We start from the raw sequence: 21,835 nt of genomic DNA, 5'->3' as shown, positions 1-21,835 counted from the left end.
AAGGCTGGGCTGGCTGTGGCAGTTTCTTAAAATAAGACAACAATGAAGTTTGTCACATTGATTGACGGCTCCTCCTTTCACAAACAATTTCTCTGTAGCATGCAATGCTCTTTGATAGCATTTTACCCACAGTAGAACTTCTTTCAAAATTGGAGTCAATCCTCTCAACCCCTACCACTGCTTTATCAACCTCATGTTATCAAGTTCATGTAATATTCTAAATCCTTTGTTGTCATTTCAACAATCTTCACAGCCTTTTCACCAGGAATAGATTCTATCTCAAGAAATCACTTTCTTTTCTCATCCATAAGAAACAACTCCTCATCCATTAAAGTTTTATCATGAGATTGCAGCAATTCAGTCCCATCCTCAGGCTCCACTTCTAATTCTAGTTCTTTTGTTATTTCCACCATATCTGCGGTTACTTCCTCCACTGAAGTCTTGAATCCCTCAAAGTCATCCAGGAGGGTTGGAATCAACTTCTTCCAAACTCCTGTTATTGTTGATATTTTGATTTTTTCCCACGGATCATGAATGCTCTTCATGGCATCTAGAATGGCAAATTCTTTCCAGAAGGTTTTTAATTGACTTTGCCCAGATCCATCAGTGGAATCACTATGTATGGTAGCTATAGCCTTATGAAATATATTTCCTAAATAATATGACAAAGTCAAAATTACTCCTTGATCCATGGGCTGCAGAAAGGATGTTGTATGAGCAGGCATGAGAATAACATTAATTTCATTGTACATCTCTATCAGAGCTCCAGGGTGACCAGGTGCATTGTTATTGACAGTAATATTTTGAAAAGAATCTTTTCATGGAGTAGTAGGTCTCAACTGTGAGCTTAAAGTATTCAGTAAACCATGTTGTAAAAAGATGTTCTGTCATCCAGGCTTTGTTGTTCCATTTATAGAGCACAGGCAGAGTAGATTTAGCATAATTCTAAAAGACTAGGATTTTCAAAACGGTAAATGAGAACTGGCTTCAACTTAAGGTCACTAGCTGCATTAGCTCCGAAAAGAAAGTCATCCTGTCCTTTGAAGCTTTGAAGCCAGACGTTGACTTCTCTTCTCTAGCTATAAAAGTGCTAGATGGCATCTTCTTCCAATATAAGGCTGTTTCATCTGCACTGAAAATCTGTTGGTTAGTGTAGCCACCTTCATTAATTATATGAGCTAGATCTTCTGGATAACTTGCTGCAATTTTTACATCAGCACTTGCTGCTTCACCTTATACTTTTATGTTATGGAGACAGTTTCTTTCCTTAAGCCTCATGAACAACCTCTGCTAACTTCAAACTTTTCTTCTTCAGTTTCCTCGCCTCTCTCAATCTTCGTAGCATTGAAGAGAGTTAGGTTCTCCTTGCTCTGGTTTAGGCTTTGGCTTAAGGGAATGTAGTGGTTGGTTTGATCTTCTATCCAGACCACTCAAACTTTATCCATATAGGCAATAAGGCTGTTTCAGTTTCTTCATTAGTGTGTTCACTGGAGCAGCACTTTTAATTTCCTTCAGTAATTTTCCTGCTACATTCACAACTTGGCTGTTTGGAGCAAGAGGCCTAGCTTTCAGCCTATCTTGACTTTCAACAAGCATATGCCTTCCTCACTAAGCATAATCATTTCTAGCTTTTGATTAAAAGTGAGATACACGTGACTCTTCCTTTCACTTGAACACTTAGAGACTATTGTAGGGTTATTAACTGACGTAATTTCAATATTGTTGTGTCTCAGGGAATAAGGAGGACCAAGGCGGGGAAGAGAGATGGGGAATAGTCTGTCGGTGGAGCAGTCAGGACACACAACATTTATGGATTAAGTTCGCTGTCTTATATAGGTGCAGTTCATGGTGCCCCAAAGCAATTACAATAATAACATCAAAGATCACTGATCACAGATCACCATAACAAATATAATAATGAGGAAAAAGTTTGAAATATTGTGAGAATTACCAAAATGTGATACAGAGACTCTAAATGAGCAAATGCTGTTGGAAAAATGACCCTGCTAGACTTGCTCGATGCAGGGCTGCCACAAGTGTTCAATTTGTAAAAAACACAGTATCTGCAAAACTCAATAAAGCAAAGCACAATAAAATGAGGTATACCTGTAAGTGAAACAACCTTCTTTAAGATGACAAGGAGTAATGGGTAGTATGGTGAACTGTGGAAAGAATGAACCAACCTAAAGCATCACCAAAAACATCTAAACACTGTGTCAGCCAAGCGAAATACATCTCCAAGTCCACAGCCCTCAAGGCTGTTCTTATTTCCACACTGGTGTGAAAGCTGGGGAGAGCCACCAACAATGGACATCACAGTAGTTTCCAGTGAATCCTCCCCCACCATGAAATGCCTTGGTACCATGTAAGCCCTCAAAACCCAACCATAGAGCCTGGGTAAGTGAGGAGAGGAAATCCCAACAATGACTAAAGTTAAATTTTATCTCCGTCCCAGTGGAATGAGACTTAGGTTCATAAAATATTCTGAGTTACAGAAAATAAGGAAAGTGGTATTTCTTATATACTTCATTTTGTAGACTATTTACACTAGCTACACAAATCATTAACCCTGCATGCAGCAAAATCTGAACCTGAACTAGTATCTTTTTTCTTCACTTTTGTTTGAAACCATGTGAATATTTATAGAGTGACAAAGGGTTACTTCCTGGACCAGAGCTCGGGACAACAGGTTGTTTCTTCTCTCTTGTTCTCCCTCCAAAGACAATTGCCATCATTCATTCCAGGCAACTGGTGTAGAGCTCTGCTTCTGTGCCACAGGTGCAAGGAGTCTCAGGTCTTAAGCTATGCTCATTTAGCACACTAAGTACAATTTGGGACTTAGGTTTTATACACATTTGTCACTCCCAGAATTTTCTGTAGAGCATTGAAATTAAGCCACCTTTTGGCCCACAGCTTCCACATTTCAATTCTATGAGAAGTGTAGGGGGTTTTCCCTATTTCTTCCCCCGGGCAGAAATAAAGCCTTCCCTCTTCCCATTTAATGAAAAAGCCAAGCCCAAAGTGCCCTTGTTTTGGTCCTCCAGTTGGATCCTAAATTTCAGCTGTAGCTGCAGGTCAGCTGAAGTGGTGGTCGCCACTGACATCCCCATGCTGCTCCTCTAGACGCTCTCTGGGACTCTGCATTAGGGTTCTCATGTTTTACTGTTTTCACCTATCAACACTCTCCCCACAGAAACAGCTCTGAGCAAAATGATGGTTTTTTTAAATTTATTATTATTTTTCATTCTTATTTTTTTCATTTTTAATTAAAATGATTTTTATTCTTTAGATTCTGGCTGCATATATTCCACTAGGCTAACATAAGTAACTCTGTAAATACATGCAACAAGAACTGAAACATCATATTATACGGAGTTGGTGTCTAATTGATAAATATCAACTTACAAAGATTTATGACCCAAAGTAAAAACAAAGTATTTCAATGAGTCAACATAGGACTGGGACTAATTCTTTGAACATCAAAGAGGCTAAAGGCGTAGGTCATCTTCCCCTCCAGTGCTCTTTCAGTCCTACAGACTATCCTCTTCCAGGCTGATAAATACTGTCTAAAGCCTTCCTAGAGTCCAAGCTTCTAGATATTTATTCCTCCCTCTCCCTACACCATTCCAGCTATAGCTCCTCTTTGTGTTCGTGCAATTAATTTCCTCTAAGTCAAAAGCTCTGTGTACTCTTGTTCCCCGTAGAACAAAGGTGTATCTAGATCCTACCAGAAATGGGTTTCTTAGGAATTTGGTTTTCTTTTATAATAACCTAAGAGGTAATCTGGTTTTGTATTTTAAAAGTATTACTTTTTCTTATTTCCTTAAGCTTTTAGGAATTTCCCTTTTAGTTCTTCTTTCTGAGATGAATCATCTTAAAACCATTCTCCCTTTTGAATTTCAAGTAGGCAAGATAAAACATCCAATCTTCAGTCTACTTCCAAGTATGACTGCCACAAAATCAGACCAAATACTAAAGATCTGCGTTTGCTGTTTTTGTTTTTGTTTTTTTACCACACTGAAAGTTTGAAATTTTGTGAACCTTCTTGGTAAAACATTCCAATTTCTTACACCCTTTAATGAGGAAGCTCTCTTAAAAGACTAATTTGAAATTTTCAGTATTCAGTACAGGTCATTTCCTTATTAACCATTAGTATTCAATATTATGGTGCATACTTCTTACAAATTAATTTATATTTGCCATATTAAGACTCTGACTTTTTTGCTCCACCGCTTATATTTTTTTGTTTTTCCCCAACCCGTACAAATAAAAGAGTGGACTATATATATGAAATGGCTGAAGCTCTACTTCTATTATTAAATAGACACTGTCCCAAATTACTTTTTTTTTTTTCCAAACTGTCTCAATAGCATCAGCTAGTGATAGAAACTCCAGAGAGAATGGGACCAAAACCCACAATGAGCCCCACGGACTCTGACAGCAAAGAGAAAAAAGAGAACACGAAAATCCTCTCCTCACCGGGGGCCCCTTTTGTGTCGTTCCTGCCAACGCAGCAGCCCTCCTGCTATATAGACCCGCGCGCCCGCCCCTCCGCACTGAACTCGCATCGCCGCATCCAGCAGCCATGGGGAAGGTGAGCCCCGCGCCGGCGGGAGGGGCCCGCAGCCGGGCTGGAGGCCAGGCCTCTGAGCCCTGTCCTTCCCTTCCCTGCAGATCACCTTCTACGAGGACCGGGGCTTCCAGGGCCGCCACTATGAGTGCAGCAGCGACCACTCCAACCTGCAGCCTTACTTGGGCCGCTGCAACTCAGTGCGCGTGGACAGCGGCTGCTGGATGCTCTACGAGCAGCCCAACTACCTGGGCAGCCAGTACTTCCTGCGGCGCGGCGACTACCCCGACTACCAGCACTGGATGGGCCTCAACGACTCCGTCCGCTCCTGCCGCCTCATCCCCCACGTGAGTCCAGTTCCATATCATTCTGGTTCACTTTGAACCCAGAATGGATAGTTTCAAACAAAGGTTAAACATTTGGAGTAGTGATCGTTTAGAATAATTGAGAGTTTGGGGAAAAGGTAAGCTATGGTATATTAGTTCAATATAATTTGCCTTGAACAAAAGTAAAGTGTTGCCCAGGTACCAGTTAATCAACAAATATTTATTGAGTAAGAATGTATCGGCTGCCCCGGGCACGTATAAACTAGAGGTCCTGACCTGGAATCATTTACAATGGAGTTGTAGAAAAACCACTAATATCCAACAGAAAAATAATTAGGTGCTAGTTAGTTTCTGAGCAGACAGGAGTCGAAAAGGAAAATTTTACAAGGGTTAATTCTTGTTAAGACTCTTCTCCCCTTTTTGCCTCCCAATTGCATGTTTTGGTTTTCCCCACCTGTACAAATAAAAGTACTTTTTCTCAGTAGAGAGCAATGCAGAGATTTTACACACAGGCTACATATAATTCATACATGTCTTAAAACTCTAAGGTTTTTTAAAAGTTAGTCCTTGGGCTTACTCATTTTTCTTTCCCATTTTTCCTCATTCTATTCATAAATTACTAAATGAAAATCAAGTATGTAACTGAGAGACTTCAGATGTTTCACTTTGCTTTCCACAGAAACAAAAGCATCTAAGTCCTTGGTGATTTTTCCAAGATTTATTTTAAACTCAATGTAGAGTAATTCATTTCATAAACTGACTTTACTGTTCAAAGACACATGCTTGAAAATTTAAAATAATTCTTCAAAATGGCAAAAATAGTAATAAACTGTTAAAGATTTGGGTTTCTCTATGGTACAGTGTCCTGAGCGTGGTTAACAGTTCATCCTGGGAAATATCTGAATATATTAAAGAGTGAGATTTCCTTCTTAATTTTTAGTCACACTTTATGATCTTGGAAAGGTACTGAATCTCCACCTTTAAAAATGAAGAGTATACAAAGATTCATAAATAATGCATTTTTACCATATATTTGAAAATGGCTTGAGCTGGTCCTCACCAAACTGAATGGCACGAATGTGTTGGAATCATTTCATGGTTTGCTTTTCTCCTCTTTCCACCTCCGGATGGGCCAGGCTGGCTCTCACAGGATCAGACTTTATGAGAGGGAAGATTACAGAGGCCAGATGATAGAGATCACTGAGGACTGCTCCTCTCTTCAGGACCGCTTCCACTTCAATGAGATTTACTCTGTCAATGTGCTGGAGGGCTCCTGGGTCCTCTATGAGTTGCCCAACTACCGGGGAAGGCAGTATCTTCTGAGGCCAGGGGAGTACAGGCGCTACTATGACTGGGGGGCCATGAATGCTAAAGTGGGCTCCTTGAGGAGAGTCATAGATTTCTACTGAAATAAGTGCATCATTTCTCAATCTGGAAAGTAATAAAATATTTTCTGTTTTCCTGGCAATGGTTTGCTTGTGTTTTTCCTTTTGTCCTACATTTATTATTTTATTTATACACTCACACACACACATACACACACATACACACAAGATGCACGTGGAAATCAAGGTGTATGATCTACGGGTAACAAAGAAAATTCTCACAATAGAACTATGCCTTCCAATGAAGCAGAGCTTTACAGTTTACAAAACACTTCATAATACATTATCTTATTTGATTCTCTGGCCTTTAAACACATTGCTGCTTCAAACCAGATAGTGAGATATCTCTTCAGTTTTTCTTTGAGGAGTGAGGATCTGAAAGCTGAGGCTCAGAGATAGTGTGACCCACTTCTTAAATCAGGGATTCTGAAGCTGGCTACAATGGGCTTCAGAAGATTTTTAAATTCCCTAAATTGTATGCAAAATTGAGTTCACAAATCTCTGGCTCTCTCTCTTTTTTTTTTTCTCCTTTCATTATTTTGCCTTTTTTTTTTTTTTCTTTCATGTTTGATTTTGATGCTGAACTGGTCTCATGACACTCTCTGGACATTGAAACATTAAGTGGAGGAATGCTGATGGGGAGAGAGGAGATGGTTCTGGAAAAATTTTTGCCTTCCTAATGAAAGGGAGCAGCTGCCCTGGTGCCACAATTCCCTCTTATTTCGGACATTTTACACTCAAGAGGTGACAAGTACGAGGGAAATGTCACAGTTTCAGAAATGCTGGCCTTGATGTGGTCAAGCCCCTGAACCAATGTTTATTAGTCAGGGCTCTCCAGAGAAACAGAACCCACAGGATCTATATAGATATAGATGAGGAGATTTATTATAGGAATTGGCTCATGTGATTATAGAAATTGAGAAGTCCCATTATCTGCAAGCTAGAGAATCAGGAAAGCTGGTGGCATAATTCAGTCTGAGTCCAGAGGCCTGAGAACCAGGAGTGCTGATGTCTGAGGGCAGAAGGAAGAGGGAGTTCATCCTTCCTTCTCCTTTTTGTTCTATTCAGGCCCTCAACAGATTGGATAGTCTTCTCTACTCAGTATATTGATTCAAATCCTAATCTCTCCTGGAAATACCCTCACAGACACACCTAGAAATAATGTTTTACCAGCTATCTGGGCATCCCTTAGCCCAGTGAAGTTGACATAAAATTAACCATCACACAATGCCAGCAACCCTTTACCTTGAGACTTCTTGTAATGGGAGTAAAATAAATCCACATTTGATTATGGCACCACCACTGGGTGTTCTTTTATTTGTAGTTCAATATACATTTCTAGCTGACACAGAGTATATGTGACTTTTTCCGAGGTGACTGTTTAGAACTTTATTCAGAGTCTCAAAGAAATTCCTAATGGAAAATCCCCCCCGCCAAGAAGAAGAAGAAGGGAGGGAGGGAGGAAAGCAAGTCACTATAGCACAATGAAGTAATATGGTGTTTAACATATTTCAGACCTGGAGATCATCTAACCTAGATCACTCACTTTATGTAAGGTAAACTGAGGTTCAATTCTAATTTCAAACAGTTAATAATAGAAGTGGCATCAGAATTCAGAACTCACAGCTCAGAAAATCAATGATTTTCCATTGTGGAATCAGGAAGATGCTTGCCAAAATAACGACAGCACCAGCTTACAGATTCTTACCATGAGGTAAGCAACCAACCAACCAGGAACTGAATTAAATATATAGGATAATCCAAAGCTGCATTCTCTGTCTATATAAATGCACACATGATACACACACAGTTATATATATTTATATAACTGTATACATATACTCTCCATATGTGTGTATATCTGTGTGTGTTAGTAGATTGCCTGTGTAAGGTTATAGGGAAGTATAACACTATATTCACTTACCTTAGTTCTTCTACTGCTTGTTTTCTTACTTGTACTCTCACTGCTAGAATCTTAGAAAGGAGGAGTGGTGACTACGTTTGTACTCAAAGACTGATCTGATCAAGTCATTTCCCTGATTAAAAACCTTTGATATTGCTCCACTGCCCACAGGGAAATATTCTACCTTTTTCAAGAAACTGGCCCCAGCCTATCTACTTCCTCTCTTATTACCTGACCCCAGTTGTCCTTTACTCCATCTCATCCAAGTCATCCAATCACGTTAAGCATTTTCACACCTCTCTGAGTTTGCTCACATCTTTTCCTCACCTGGATTACTCTTCCCCACCTTCTACCCAGTGAGCTACTCATCCTCCAAAGCTTGATCAGAATTGACCCCAATCCCTTGGCCAAAAATGGATCTGAATCAGTTAGCATACATTAGACTGAAAGTAGCCAAAACACCATAGCAATGGATGAACAATGTGGAAATCTATTAGCTCACATGATAGGAAGTCCTAGGGTAGCACGGAATTTAGGAATGGTTAGTTCAGCAGCTCAACAATATCGTCAGGGCCCCAAGTTTTGTCCATCTCCCACCATATCATCAACCTGAAGCTGGTGTCCCTGGAAACCATAGCTGCTAGCTGCAAGCAGGGCAATACACAAGGAAGGTTGGGTGAAGGAAATCAACCAACAAGCTTTGCCTACAGCACAACTGTGCCCAGAGCACTAATTCCCAGGATTAAAGAGGACCTTGAAATATTATCAGTTCTTGAATGTAAGCTTTGGTGGTGTAAGATAGTCAGAATGGAAAGAATAAAGGGAGAAAGAGGAAGAAAGCCGAAGAAGGGAAATGTAAAAAAAAATTTTAAGACATTAATTTTATTAATTATTCCCTTCTTATAAAGTAAGAGGACTATAAGTAAGTTAAAATAAACTCTGTTTTAAATGCTTTTTAATTCCCTTTCAACCACTAGGAGTTTTCCCATTTTAATGTTTTCTTACAACCACAGTAGATTGTGTGTGTGTGTGTGTGCTGCACTGCGCGGCTTGTGAGATCTTAGTTCCCCAACCAGGGATTGAACCTGGGCTCTCGGCAGTGAGAGCGTGGAGTCCTAACCCACAGTAGCATTACTGAAATCAAGAAATTAATATTGAAAAAATTCATATTGATTCCCTTTTTTCTTGTTGCTCATGGAAGATGTTTTAAATTGTAATAAAATATACATAACATAAAATTTACCATTATAACCATTTTAAGTGTACGATTCAGCGGCATAAAGCACATTCACATCATTGTGCAACCACCAGCACTATTCATCTTCAGAAATTTTTCATCAACCCAAACTGAAACTCTGTACTCATTAAACAATAACTCCCCATTCCCACCTTCCCCCAACCCCTGGTAACCACCCTTCTACTTTCTTTCTTTATAAATCTGACTATTCCAGGTATCTCAAATGCATTGAATCATATAATATTCGTCCTGTGTCTGGCTCATTTCACTTAGCATAGTGTTTTCAAGGTTTGTTCACGTCGTGGCATTTATCAAAATTTCATTCCTTTTTAATGCTGATTAATATTCCATTCTGTGCATATACCACATTTTGTGTACCCATCCATTCCTAAATGGGCATTTGAATTGTTTCTTCCTTTTGGCTATAATAAAGAATGCTGCTATGATCATTGGGGTACAAATAGCTGTTCAAGTCCCTGCTTCCAATTCTTTCGGGTATATGCCTAGAAGTGGAATTGCTAAATCATATGGTAATTTGATGTTTAATTTTTAAGGAACTACCATACAGTCTTCCACAGTGGCTGTACCATTTTACATGCCCACCAGCAATGCACAAGCTTTCCAGTTTCTCCACATCCTCTCTAAAACTTGTTGTTTTCTGTTTTGATTTTGCTTTTTATACTAGCCATCCAAATGGGTGTGGAGTAGTATCTCATTGTAGTTTTGATTGCATATCCCTAATGATTAGTGATGTTGAGCATCTTTCCATGTGCTTATTGGCCATTGTATTATTTTCTTTGGAGAAGTGTCTATTCAAGCCTTGTTTTTCAATTGGGTTTTTTTTGGGGGGGGTGTTTTATTGTTGTTGCTGAGTTATAGCAGTTCTTTATACATTTTGAATATCAATCCTTTATCATATATGATTTGCAAATACTTTCTCACATCCCATTGGTGTCCTCTTCACTCTGTTGATAGTCTCCTTTGATGCCCAAAAGTTTTTATTTTGATGAACTCCAATTTATCTATTGCCTATGCTTTGGTGTTATATCCAAGGAATCATTGCCAATTCTAATCTCACGAAGATTTTCCTCTATGTTTTCTTCTAAGAGTTTTATAGTTTTAGTCCTTATATTTAGGTCTTTAACCATTTTGAGTTAGTTTTTGTATGTGGTGTAAGGTAAGGGTCCAACATCATTCTTTTGCATGTGGATATCCAGTTTTCCGAGTACCATTGTTGAAAAGACTGTCTTTTCTCCATTGAATGGTCTTGACAACCTTCTCAAAAATCATTTGACCATATGTGTAAGGGTTTGTGTCTGTGTTCTCTATTCTATTCCATTTGTCTGTATGTTTATTTTTATGCCAGTACCACACTGTTTTGATTACTGTAAATTTTGTAGTAAGTTTTGAAATCAGAAAGTGTGAGTTCTCCAGCTTTGTTCTTCTTTTTCAAGATTGTTTTGGGGGAGTCCACTGGTGGTCTAGTGGTTAGGATTCAGTGCTTTCACTGTGGTGGTCCGGGTTCAATCCCTGGTCCAGGAAATGAGATCCTGCAAACCTCTCAGTGAGGCCAAAATTAAATAAATAAATAAAAATTAAAAATGGCTTTACACACACACAAAAAAAATTGTTTGAGGTATTTGGGATCCTTTGAGATTCTATATAAATTTTAGAATGGGTTTTTCTACTGCCACAGAAAATATCATTAGAATTTTATAGGGATTGCATTACATCTGTAGACCACTTTGGGAAGTATTCATATCTGAACAATATTAAATCTTCCAATCCATGAACACAAGATGTTTTTCCATTTATTTATATCTTATTTTCTTCAGCAATGTTTTGTAGTTTTCAGTGTATAATATACTCATGTTAAAATTTTAACATACGGTGAGCATTTTCCATATCCTTAAATAAATTCTTTGAAAACATGATTTTTGGTAGCTGTGTAGCATCTCATCAAAGAGATGTTCTATAACTTACCTAATTAATGCCTTATTTTGGACATTTTATTTGTATCTAATTTTTTATATTATAAACAGTGGTCTGATAAAATGCCACCGTGCATAATATTTTCATGTACCTTTAGCTATTTCCTTTGGACAAATTCTTAGAAATGAAAGTATTAGATCAAAGAAGTGAAAATTAAGAGGTTTTTTTTGCAGGGGAGGAATGAGGTGTCTTTTTTTTTTTGGTTGTGTTGGGTCTTCGTTTCTGTGCGAGGGCTTTCTCCAGTTGCGGCGAGCGGGGGCCACTCTTCATCGTGGTGCGCGGGCCTCTCACCATCGCAGCCTCTCTTATTGCGGAGCACAGGCTCCAGACGCGCAGGCTCAGTAGTTGTGGCTCACGGGCCTAGTTGCTCCGTGGCATGTGGGATCTTCCCAGACCAGGGCTCGAACCCATGTCCCCTGCATTGGCAGGCGGATTCTCAACCACTGCACCACCAGGGAAGCCCCTGAGGTGTCTTTTTTATTGTGATAAAAAACACATAACATTAAATTTACCATCTTAACCATTTTTTAACCACATAGTACAGTAGTGTTAACTATATGGATGTCCTTGTGCAAAGATCTCTAGAACTTTTTCATCTTGCAGAACTGAAATGAGGTCTTAAAATATTCATCCACAGTGATCTTTAAAATACGGCACTATGGTTTTAATTTCTTCCTCCTTTCTACTTCTCTATAGTTTCCAATTTTCTATAAAATTAGAATTTTTAAAAGAAAGACTGTGAATAAGGCTTATTAAATTTATGTGTTTCAGATAAAATTGTTCAGGGCAAACAATTTATTAGCATTAGACTTAAGTAGCAAGAATCCAAACTAAGGAATGAGACACATGTATCACGGTTATATCTGTTTGAGGACTAGCTCCTTCTAAAGCAGTGGTTTGCAACCAGGGTTGATTTCACTCCCCCAGGGGACATTTGGCAATGTCTGGAAATATTTTTTGGTTGTCACAACCTTGAGAGGAATGCAAATAGTATCTAGAGTGTTGAGACCAGGGATGCTGCTCAACATCCTCAAATACACAGGACACACCCTCACAACTGAGAATTTTTTGACCCAAGATGTCAAAATAGTATGAGGTTGTGAAATCCTGTTCTAAAGAGTGGAGCGCCGGAAGCTGCTGGGGGGATGGATATGGCGGGGGTGGGGTGGGGGGGTGGGGAAGGAAGGAAGCCTGCAGCCCCTGGAACCAGAGCATTAACTAGAGAGCAACCAGGCTTGCCCAGGGCTGGGGAAGGTAGAGAAGGCAGAATCTTCCCAAGATTGTAGGATTTTAAATCTGTTACATTTGCATGTTAACTTGAATTTGTCAGCAGCTAGAACTAATTAACCTTAGCACCAGGTTTGCAAAATTATTGGTTAAATGAAAAGTCACGGTGTGAGTAATAACCACCCGTTAGTTCCCTCATGAACTCCAAAGTTGCGGGCTTCCTGCCGGTGGGCCAGAAGCAGCGGCTGAGTCGGGAGGTGGCCCTGGTCCAGTCTCCAGGGAGCAGAGCCGAGCCAGGTGCTTAAACAGGGCTTCCTCGGGGTCCAACCCCCATCACCTTTCCTCGGGTGTGTTGTCTGCTGCACCCGCTCATCAGCGCGGAGGCTGGTAGGAGGTCCTCTTAGAGGAGAATCCCATCCTCCTTCAGACGTCCTGCGGAGAAGGCAGGTGCATCCCACGTCCCACATCCTCACACCAAGGAAATGCTCTCTCATCTAAACGCCTCCCGCTGGAGCCCATCCTGACCTCTGACCCGGTCACTACCCGGTGTTGTTCCTCAAAAAGAGATCATTTCGAAATTCAAAAACGTTAAAAAATATTTCATTACAAGTATTAACCCGGTTAGGCGCTTTTGCTCGCTTCCAATCTCCTGAATAGGCTTCATTTAAAGGCCCCAGAGGCACCAAGTGACAGTTTTACGCGGGTCATCAGTTCGAAAGCTCTGGAGAGTCTAAGAGAAAACATACAGTAAGTCCCCCGCCCACCCCCGCCGTCATTATATAGAAGAGAGAGAGGAAATCCTCCTCACCCGGGGGCCCCTTTTGTGTCGTTCCTGCCAACGCAGCAGCCCTCCTGCTATATAGACCCGCGCGCCCGCCCCTCCGCACTGAACTCGCATCGCCGCATCCAGCAGCCATGGGGAAGGTGAGCCCCGCGCCGGCGGGAGGGGCCCGCAGCCGGGCTGGAGGCCAGGCCTCTGAGCCCTGTCCTTCCCTTCCCTGCAGATCACCTTCTACGAGGACCGGGGCTTCCAGGGCCGCCACTACGAGTGCAGCGGCGACCACTCCAACCTGCAGCCCTGCTTCAGCCGCTGCAACTCCATCCGGGTGGACAGCGGCTGCTGGATGCTCTACGAGCGCCCCAACTACTCGGGCTGCCAGTACTTCCTGCGGCGCGGAGACTACCCCGACTACCAGCACTGGATGGGCCTCAACGACTCCGTCCGCTCCTGCCGCCTCATCCCCCACGTGAGTCCGGTTCCCCTGGGCCTGCCGTGCCCTCGGGTCACACCAGTGCTCCAGACGCAGTGGTCAGGCTGCAGGACGGTGGCCTTCTTTTGCTGGCTCTAACCGGGTTCTCTTTCCCTTTATTAATATCTTTAAGGTTTCCTTCCACTGAAAAATTGAGTGATGCAATGCTCTTAATTGAAATTGCATTCTCCTTTGCTAAAATTAAACTCACCTCTACTGGGCAAAAGTGGTGCACGGTATTAGAGTGTCTGTGCCACCGCTGAGGAATAAGCAACAGGTGAACTCCTCACACTCAGGTGGCCTTAGGCTACTTACTGGGCTACTTCTCTCCTTCCTCATCTGTAAAGCGGGGTTAATAAGGGCAGTTGGTTCATCGAGCTGTGATGAGGTCAAAAGGAGGTTGCCCAGCACCTGGCAAACTACGCCCTCCTCCAAATATTAACCATTATGAACATCAAGGGTCCCTCAAGTTCTGCTTTTTGATTAGGCAAAACAAATAACCAACAATGTGATTCCAGTAGCACCTGCAAAGCCCACTGCTACCCAAGTAAAGCCCGAGTAGCCTGGAATTCCACAGTTAGGGATGCTTTAATTTGCCTATGACAGAGTCCTGTGGAAAATGTACCACTCTGGGGAAGTTTGAAATCCCCTCAGAGGGTTGAAAGCCTTGATAGGACCCAGACTGGCATTAGAAGCTTGGAAATCTGGGCTTCCACTTTCCAGCCCTGACTCTTTGATTACAGCCTGAAAGCTCTAGTCATTAGTTTCTCATAAAAGAAGAAAAGACTTAGAATGGTTGCTCTACGTGTGTCAGGCTGTTGTGAAGATCAAATTAGATAACGCACATGTGAGTCCTCTGCAAACCATGGAAGATACCTTATTAGCAGTTTTTTATACCTCAGAATGAATTGCTTATGAGAACCTTTCCTAACAAGGATTTAATGGTGGAAGAAGGAAGAAGGACTTGAGTGGATACCTGCTGGGAAGGAACAAGCAGATAAAAGAACAAGTGCTCTGGGAGAGACAGACAGGATTTGCCCAGGACTAACAGCCTGCCCTTACATTTTTCTAAAGGTTTTATAATCTATTGATCTAGACAAGCCTCCTTCATGATCTTGAGCTTCTATTTTTATTAATTACCTAAAAGTGTTTTGCCAGACCATATATTAGAGGTGAGAACTGAAAGCTAATCGTTACGATAGCTCTTGCTTTTCAGGATTTTAGAATAGCAGGACTGAAAGCAGAAAGGAAGGGATTAAGGAGTTGCCTGGGCTGGACTGCCACCATCTGTGCTTCACTTTGGGGAAAGCAATTCCACTTCCTCTCTCCCCAGCCTCTTCTAATGCTATTGAGATTGAAAATAATGCCTTTTGCCAGGGATATATTTGTCTTTTTATTTTAATATCTAATTATTTTTATAGCCTCCAAGGAGAGCTCCAGACCACCGTTTAAGTCTATAAAGGAGAGAGCACAAATTATATATAAAAATTGTCACTTAAGAATGGTACTAAGTAGGTACTAAATATGATTCATGTAGGTTGTGGCCCTAGAAAACTATGGAGCACCATGCATATCTTGATCTATGTGAATGGCCCCCTCTTCAGTTTTGCAGTGTGCAATCTACCCAACTATACCCAGTGGCCCTGTTGTTGGCTGTCTTTTTAGTTTGTCATCTTTGATATAGAAAAGATAAAAAAAAAATGCCCATTCCCCCAGGGGTGTGAGTGACTGGTTGCTAAAGGCTAGGTTTTCCGACTCTTCCCATCTGCTGATTGCTGAACGCAGACCAGCTCCCACCGGCTGAGGATCTACGAGCGGGAGGACTACCGAGGCCAGATGGTGGAGCTCACGGAAGACTGCTCCTCGCTCCGCGACCGCTTCCACTTCAGTGAGATCCACTCCCTTCACGTGCTGGAGGGCTGGTGGGTCCTCTACGAGATGCCCAACTACCGGGGGCGGCAGTACCTACTGAGGCCGGGAGACTACAGGCACTACCACGACTGGGGGGCCCTGGATGCCAGAGTGGGCTCCTTGAGAAGGGCCGTGGATTTCTATTGAAATATTTTTACTCTACCGTTTTCTCCATCTGGAAGCGAATAAAATATTTCCTGTGTGTCTCCTGCAGTTATGTAGCTTTCTTTTCCTTTCAGATTCCTTGGAAAAAAAGGCTCAGCAAAAATAAAGCTGGGAATAATGTGGATTTTCTTACATGTATCAGTGGAAAGGGTGGTGTGGGGTAGCAGTTAAGAGGACAGGCTCTGGAGCCAGAATGCCTGGGTCCACATCCACTTACTAGCTATAGACAATGGAGCAAGTTAGCACTTTTAACATTTTTGTGTCTCAGTTTTCTAATTTGTAAAAAAGGGGGTAATAATACTTTTCTCTTCATAGGAATTAAATGTGGCTTAATTAAGTTAATAGCCATAATTCTCTTACAACGATGCCAGGCACAAAGCAACTGATATATAAGAAGAACTTACAACGTAAGTGTTCCTTAGTTATTACTGAGTATCTGGACCTTGTACGTTAGTGTTTTCAAAGGATCAGTCATGGGTTGAGGATCACCTGCAACAGAATCACCTGGGACACCAGTTAAAAGACAGAATCCTAAACCCCACCCCACAGGTGATTCATATGCAAATGAAATTTAGGAACTGCAGTTCTAAATCTAGTTTCTTGTACTACAGAATTACATCCGAAAAGATTGAACACCTCCATTTTTAGACACTGGGCTCTGTACCAGGAAACAACAATGAGCAGAACTGGGTCCTTGTCCCCAAGAGCTTACAGTCTAGTGAGGGAGCAGAATATCCAACAGAATTTTTAAAATAATTATTCCAGCAGCATGGTTGTGGCATGTATGTCTACACGGCCATGGGAGCATTGAGGAGGAAGCCCAAGATACTGTCAGAGTGTCTGAGATGCTCCTACTGCAACTTCAGCCATCCCTAGGAACGACTTTGAGTTCCCACCACCACACTGAGAATTATCAAAGATCCGGCTTGTTATCAAGTATCAAAGATCCGGCTCCAAAATTCTTCTGGTAAAATTTCTAACAGAATGCTAGGAAAAAGAGATTGAAACAGATTATCATACCTACATGACGGGCAATATAACAAAGGGATTAGAACTCTAAAATATGACTGCAGTTAGACTGCTTTAGTTTGAATCTCAACTATATCTTGTATGAGCCAGGCAAGAGTATCAGATTGGGTTCCCCCAGACACAGATCATGAACCAAGGATTCAGGAAAAGTGACTTATGGGGAAGTGCTCCCACAAGGAAAGGTGAGGGAGTCGGAGAAGCAAGATGGGGAAGAAAACTTAGCCGGATCCCTTGGAGAGCCTCAGAGCATGGATCATACCTCCGAGTTTCTCCCTCCTGGAGGCAAAGGATCTGGGGGCTGGTTATCTGCCAACAGTCCCCTTTGCCATTGATCACAGGGCAAGGGAGACACAAAACTCCCAGTCCTCACTGGCTGGTGAGGGGCAATCGTCAGAAGGTTGCAGGGCAAGCGTTAGCAGCAAAGCCTGCAGAGGCTGAGGGGTGAGCACTCGTAGCTGGAAAGAAGGCCTGAAAGGATCTGGGCAGAGAGTACCTCGTCAGTATAATAGGGATAGTAAAAGTCCCTCCCTTGCATGGTGTGAGGTTAAAATGATATAAAGCCTGTAAACACTAAGTACAGTGCCTGGCACATGGTAAGTGCTCACCAACTGTCTACAATTATTATTATCATCATCATCATTATCATTATTATTATTAAGTTCTATGGATTTCGGAGAAATGGAAATAAATGTTGTGGAAACGCCATGAACTAATCTTGTCCCACAGGGAAGAAAGCATGGCACATACGAGGGAAACAGTGACTAATTTGTGTTGACTGAAGTATGAAGGGCCCAGAGAAGTAAGAGAGAAGGTGGTCTGATAGTTAAGGCCAGATCTGGGAGGGAAACAGCATTAGTCATCAGACCTTGGCTGAGACAGAAGTGATATTGTCAGTAGGCTCAGAACCAGCATCTAGAACCTGAGCTCTAAAGCCCAAAGCATTTTAAAAAATAAAAGGAGAACAATGGAACAAGCAAAATTATTTCAAATCCACATAAGAAAAAACCAGTAAAGGAGAAGCATTAGTACAAAACACTAACACTGCTGCTTCCTCCACAAGCAATGTGACCCTGTTCTCCTCCAAGAGGCCGAAGCTAGCTGCCTACTCAGACCTGTGAACTGGAAAAGGTGATTGTGTAGGGGCTTCCCTGGTGGCACAGGGAACACGGGTTCGAGCCCTGGTCCGGGAAGATCCCACATGCCGCAGAACAACTAAGCCCGTGCGCCACAACTACTGAGCCTGCGCTCTAGAGCCCGTGAGCCACAACTACTGAGCCCGCGTGCTACAACTACTGAAGCCCACTCGCCTAGACCCTGTGCTCCACAACAAGAGAAGCCACCGCAATGAGGAGCCCGCACCGCACAACGAAGGGTAGCCCCCGCTCACTGCAACTAGAGAAAGCCCGCACACAGCAATGAAGACCCAACGCAGCCAAAAATAAATAAAATAAATAAATTTTTTTAAAAAAAGAAAAGGTGGTTGTGTAATAATCAACACAAGCTATTTAAAACCTTTACATTTTCACTGCCACTCCTTCTCGCATTACCTTTCATTAAAACTATTCCAATAGCTTCTTAACTTAGTTACTTTCTCCTCGGCCCTTCCAGCTCTCGTTAAAAAACAACTTTTTTTCTCTAAGAACAAAACTAGAATATTGAATACATTATTTGGGGATATGGGTTGCTTCTGTTAGGATTAACTGCTAAGGTTATTTGAAGAAACTTGAAAATAAAAAGAAAGAGGAAGGGGAGAGGAAGAAAACAGAGAGATACTAGCGATGAGAGAATGGTGGCTCAGGACAGGGTGTGGCATTTATGGAGGTGAAAAGTGGTGAGATTCTGAACATATTCTGAAGGCGGAGCCAACGAAATCTCTTGCTGGATTCAATGTGGAGGTGAGAGAGAGGTTTGGTCTGAGCAACTGGAAGGAAGGAGTTGCCTTCAACCCAAACAGGGAGAGCTGCAGAAGAGCAGGTTTGTGGAGGAAAACCAGGAGGTCCCATTTTGGACAAGATGAGTTTGAGGTGTCCGTGAACATCTAAGTGGAATTGTTAACCAGGCAACTGGTTATACTAGCCTGGAGTTCAGGAGAGAGGCTGGGCTGGAGATCTACTTTTGTAAGTCATTGGTGGGCAGATGGTATTGAAAGTTATAAGTCTGAACATAAGGATGCCCAAGGGAGTGTGTGTAGGTGGAGAAGCCTGGGGTGCACTCCAGCTTTAAGAGCACAAGACAAAGAAGAATGTATGGGTCAGGGAAAGCTAAATGCTGTAACAAAGAGCACCAACAGTTCAGTGACTTACACAATAAAAGTTTTATCTTTCATTTAAAAAAATAATAAAATTTTAAACAATAAACAGAGGTTTTTTGTTTTTGTTTTTGTTTTTAACATAATGACTTTTTGGCTAGTTCTTCAGACCAGATACATCCAGAAACATTGAAGTCAGCACGAACAATGCCAATATAATTAGAGAAGTGGAATCTAATTGTTTTATATCACTTTTAATTTTTTGCCCATTATACTAAAAAGCACTACATACAGATTCATCAAGGAAATTTGGAAAATTGTAATGAATACTTAAAAATACCAGGATGCCCTGTATACATCTATAAATCTCCTTCAGTTTGAACATAAGTGTGATTATGAATAAAGCTGTTATAAACAAACAAACAAAAAATACCAGGGTGCCTATGCATCCACATTTAGAATTACTAAGAGAGAGATTAAGGACTTCGAAGCTGTGCTAAGTAGAGCGACAGAGGCCTGGTGCACAACTGCCTAGATTTACTTCCTCTTAGATGAGAGCACCACCCAGTGCTCACCAGAAGGAAGGCAGGTATGGTTTAAAAGTTTGTCCCAACATCACAATTGGTAAGAGATTATTTTGCACCTTTTAAATATACTGTTATGCCGTGTAGCCAAGGTAAACTTATAACTTAGCCAAAGAGCTTATTAAGTAAGTGTAAATTGTACTCAAATAGCAGTGTTTGAGAGCTTTGTGACACAGCATAGGCATTTCCTAAGAGAAGGTGAAGAAAGGCATGATGGTTGGTCTGTGTTCACCGGAGCAGCTGTGGCCCTTCGGAGAAGGGAATCTAGCATTTGTTTGTGCCTTTTCACAGAGCCTATGTCTTCTCCTCCATCTCTCAACATCTGACAGATCCATTTCTAATTTATGAAACTTTGAGTTCATGAGTAAGATAGATCCCATACCCTTGTTCAAATTCTTGCTTCACTTTCACTTTCAAGCTCAACACCTATATACTTATGATTTCTCAACCAACTCTTTTTACATCCTTTACATTTTTTCTTACCATTGTATATGAGTAGTTCTTTTACCAGAATATTGATTCATCTCTTTTAGAAAACAGGGACAGCTATGCCACATGTCATTGGCTGACTTCCTCTGTGTCTCTATCCCTCTCTCAGTGTCTACAGACATATATGGTTGTTCATAACCCACTGGTCTTAAAATGTCTCAGATCAATCTAGGTGTATTCAGACATGATGAGCAGTGTGTAGGGCAGTTCCTCTGCCCATCCTTGCATTTGAAAGCCACGACCTTGGCTCTTTAGAATAACACCCAAGCTTGCGTCTTGAGGCTGCTTTGAGCAGTATCCTCCAAACGATGTTTGTCTTTCTGCCTGAATCCTCCCACTGCCAGCTTACACTGGTCTCAGAGGTGGGAATTGGGAACTGTTGATAGAGCGCATAAATATAGCTCCTGTTCTCATAGCCTTTGGGCTTTGTTAAGAGTTCCAGAAAATTTTCACCACACATGCCACATGAAAGGGGACCGCTGCAAATCAGCGCAGATCCCAGAGCCCTACTCAGACTTTGTGGCCACCTGCCTCACCCTCTCAGGGTCCTGGCTTGGAAAATAAGATAAACCCTGTTGTACCTCATCATCTTTTCTTTCCTTGAAATCAGACTAGTCCATTCTAAACTAAGTCTCACCAGATCCTTCATCATGGTTTCCAGGTCCTACAGCTCACTTTTTGCACCACTTTTGTTCTTGAAAACTCTTCCTCTTTAATACTTACTTAATCTGGCTTTTTTTTTTTTTAAAGAACTTCCCTTTTATTTATTTATTTATTTTTGGTCGCACCACATGACATGTGGGATCTTAGTTCCCCAACCAGGGATCAAACCTGCGCCCCCTGCACTGGAAGGGCAGAGTCTTAACCACTGGACCGCCAGGGAAGTCCCTTAATCAGGCTTTATTTAAAATGTTTCTTTTCCCCCTTCATCCTCCATTATAATCCTCCATTCAAGGATTCACAGTACTCAATTTTGCCTTTAAAAAGCAGCAGCACTAGAATTGGGCGATTGGGATTGACATGTATACAGTGATGTGTATAAAATTGATGACTGATTAAAAAAAGAAAAAAATAATAAATAAATAAATAAATATAAAAAAAAAGAAGCAGCAGCACTAGAAAAAAAAAAAGCAGCAGCAACAACAGATTTCAACTCAACAAATTTAAATTAACTAATAATCATTACAACTTTTAAAATGCTTCAGCGTTCACAGTTACAGTTTACCATAACCCTCTAGCTGGTTTTCTGTTAGAAGCATTGTTCCTGAATTCTCAAGAGCTAATTTTGGGAATCAAACTTAGATACTAACATTACCATCCACTAGCTGTGAGACATCAGGCAAGCACTTAACCTCTCAACTGCAGTCTTTACAGCTGCCTAATGGGGCTAATCATAGAAGCCACCTCATGGGGCGTTTGTAAGATGTAAATAATAACATAGTGCTATAAAATGCCTGACATATAGTAACTCATTAAATGTTAACTATTGTCGTTACATTTTATTTATCTTTTTATTGTC

At 41.4% G+C, this 21,835-nt stretch overlaps 2 protein-coding genes across 2 annotated transcripts; both read left to right on the top strand.

Annotated features, from left to right (window-relative positions):
- Nucleotides 1-4,585: 4,585 nt before the first annotated feature.
- LOC133100374 (gamma-crystallin D) lies at nucleotides 4,586-6,305 on the top strand. Its single transcript, XM_061204394.1, has 3 exons — nucleotides 4,586-4,594; nucleotides 4,675-4,917; nucleotides 6,033-6,305. Exons 1-3 carry the CDS (start codon nucleotides 4,586-4,588, stop codon nucleotides 6,303-6,305), a joined length of 525 nt encoding a protein of 174 aa, XP_061060377.1.
- A 7,250-nt stretch (nucleotides 6,306-13,555) lies between these two features.
- LOC133100368 (gamma-crystallin F) lies at nucleotides 13,556-15,948 on the top strand. The gene is made up of 3 exons (XM_061204381.1): nucleotides 13,556-13,564; nucleotides 13,645-13,887; nucleotides 15,676-15,948. The coding sequence occupies exons 1-3, from the start codon at nucleotides 13,556-13,558 to the stop codon at nucleotides 15,946-15,948; spliced, it is 525 nt and encodes a 174-aa protein (XP_061060364.1).
- Nucleotides 15,949-21,835: the final 5,887 nt, after the last annotated feature.

The sequence above is a fragment of the Eubalaena glacialis genome, chromosome 1, assembly GCF_028564815.1.
Source record: "Eubalaena glacialis isolate mEubGla1 chromosome 1, mEubGla1.1.hap2.+ XY, whole genome shotgun sequence".
NCBI lineage: Eukaryota > Metazoa > Chordata > Mammalia > Artiodactyla > Balaenidae > Eubalaena > Eubalaena glacialis.
Note: the sequence above shows the minus strand (reverse complement) of the source record. Positions and strands in the feature narration are given on the sequence as shown.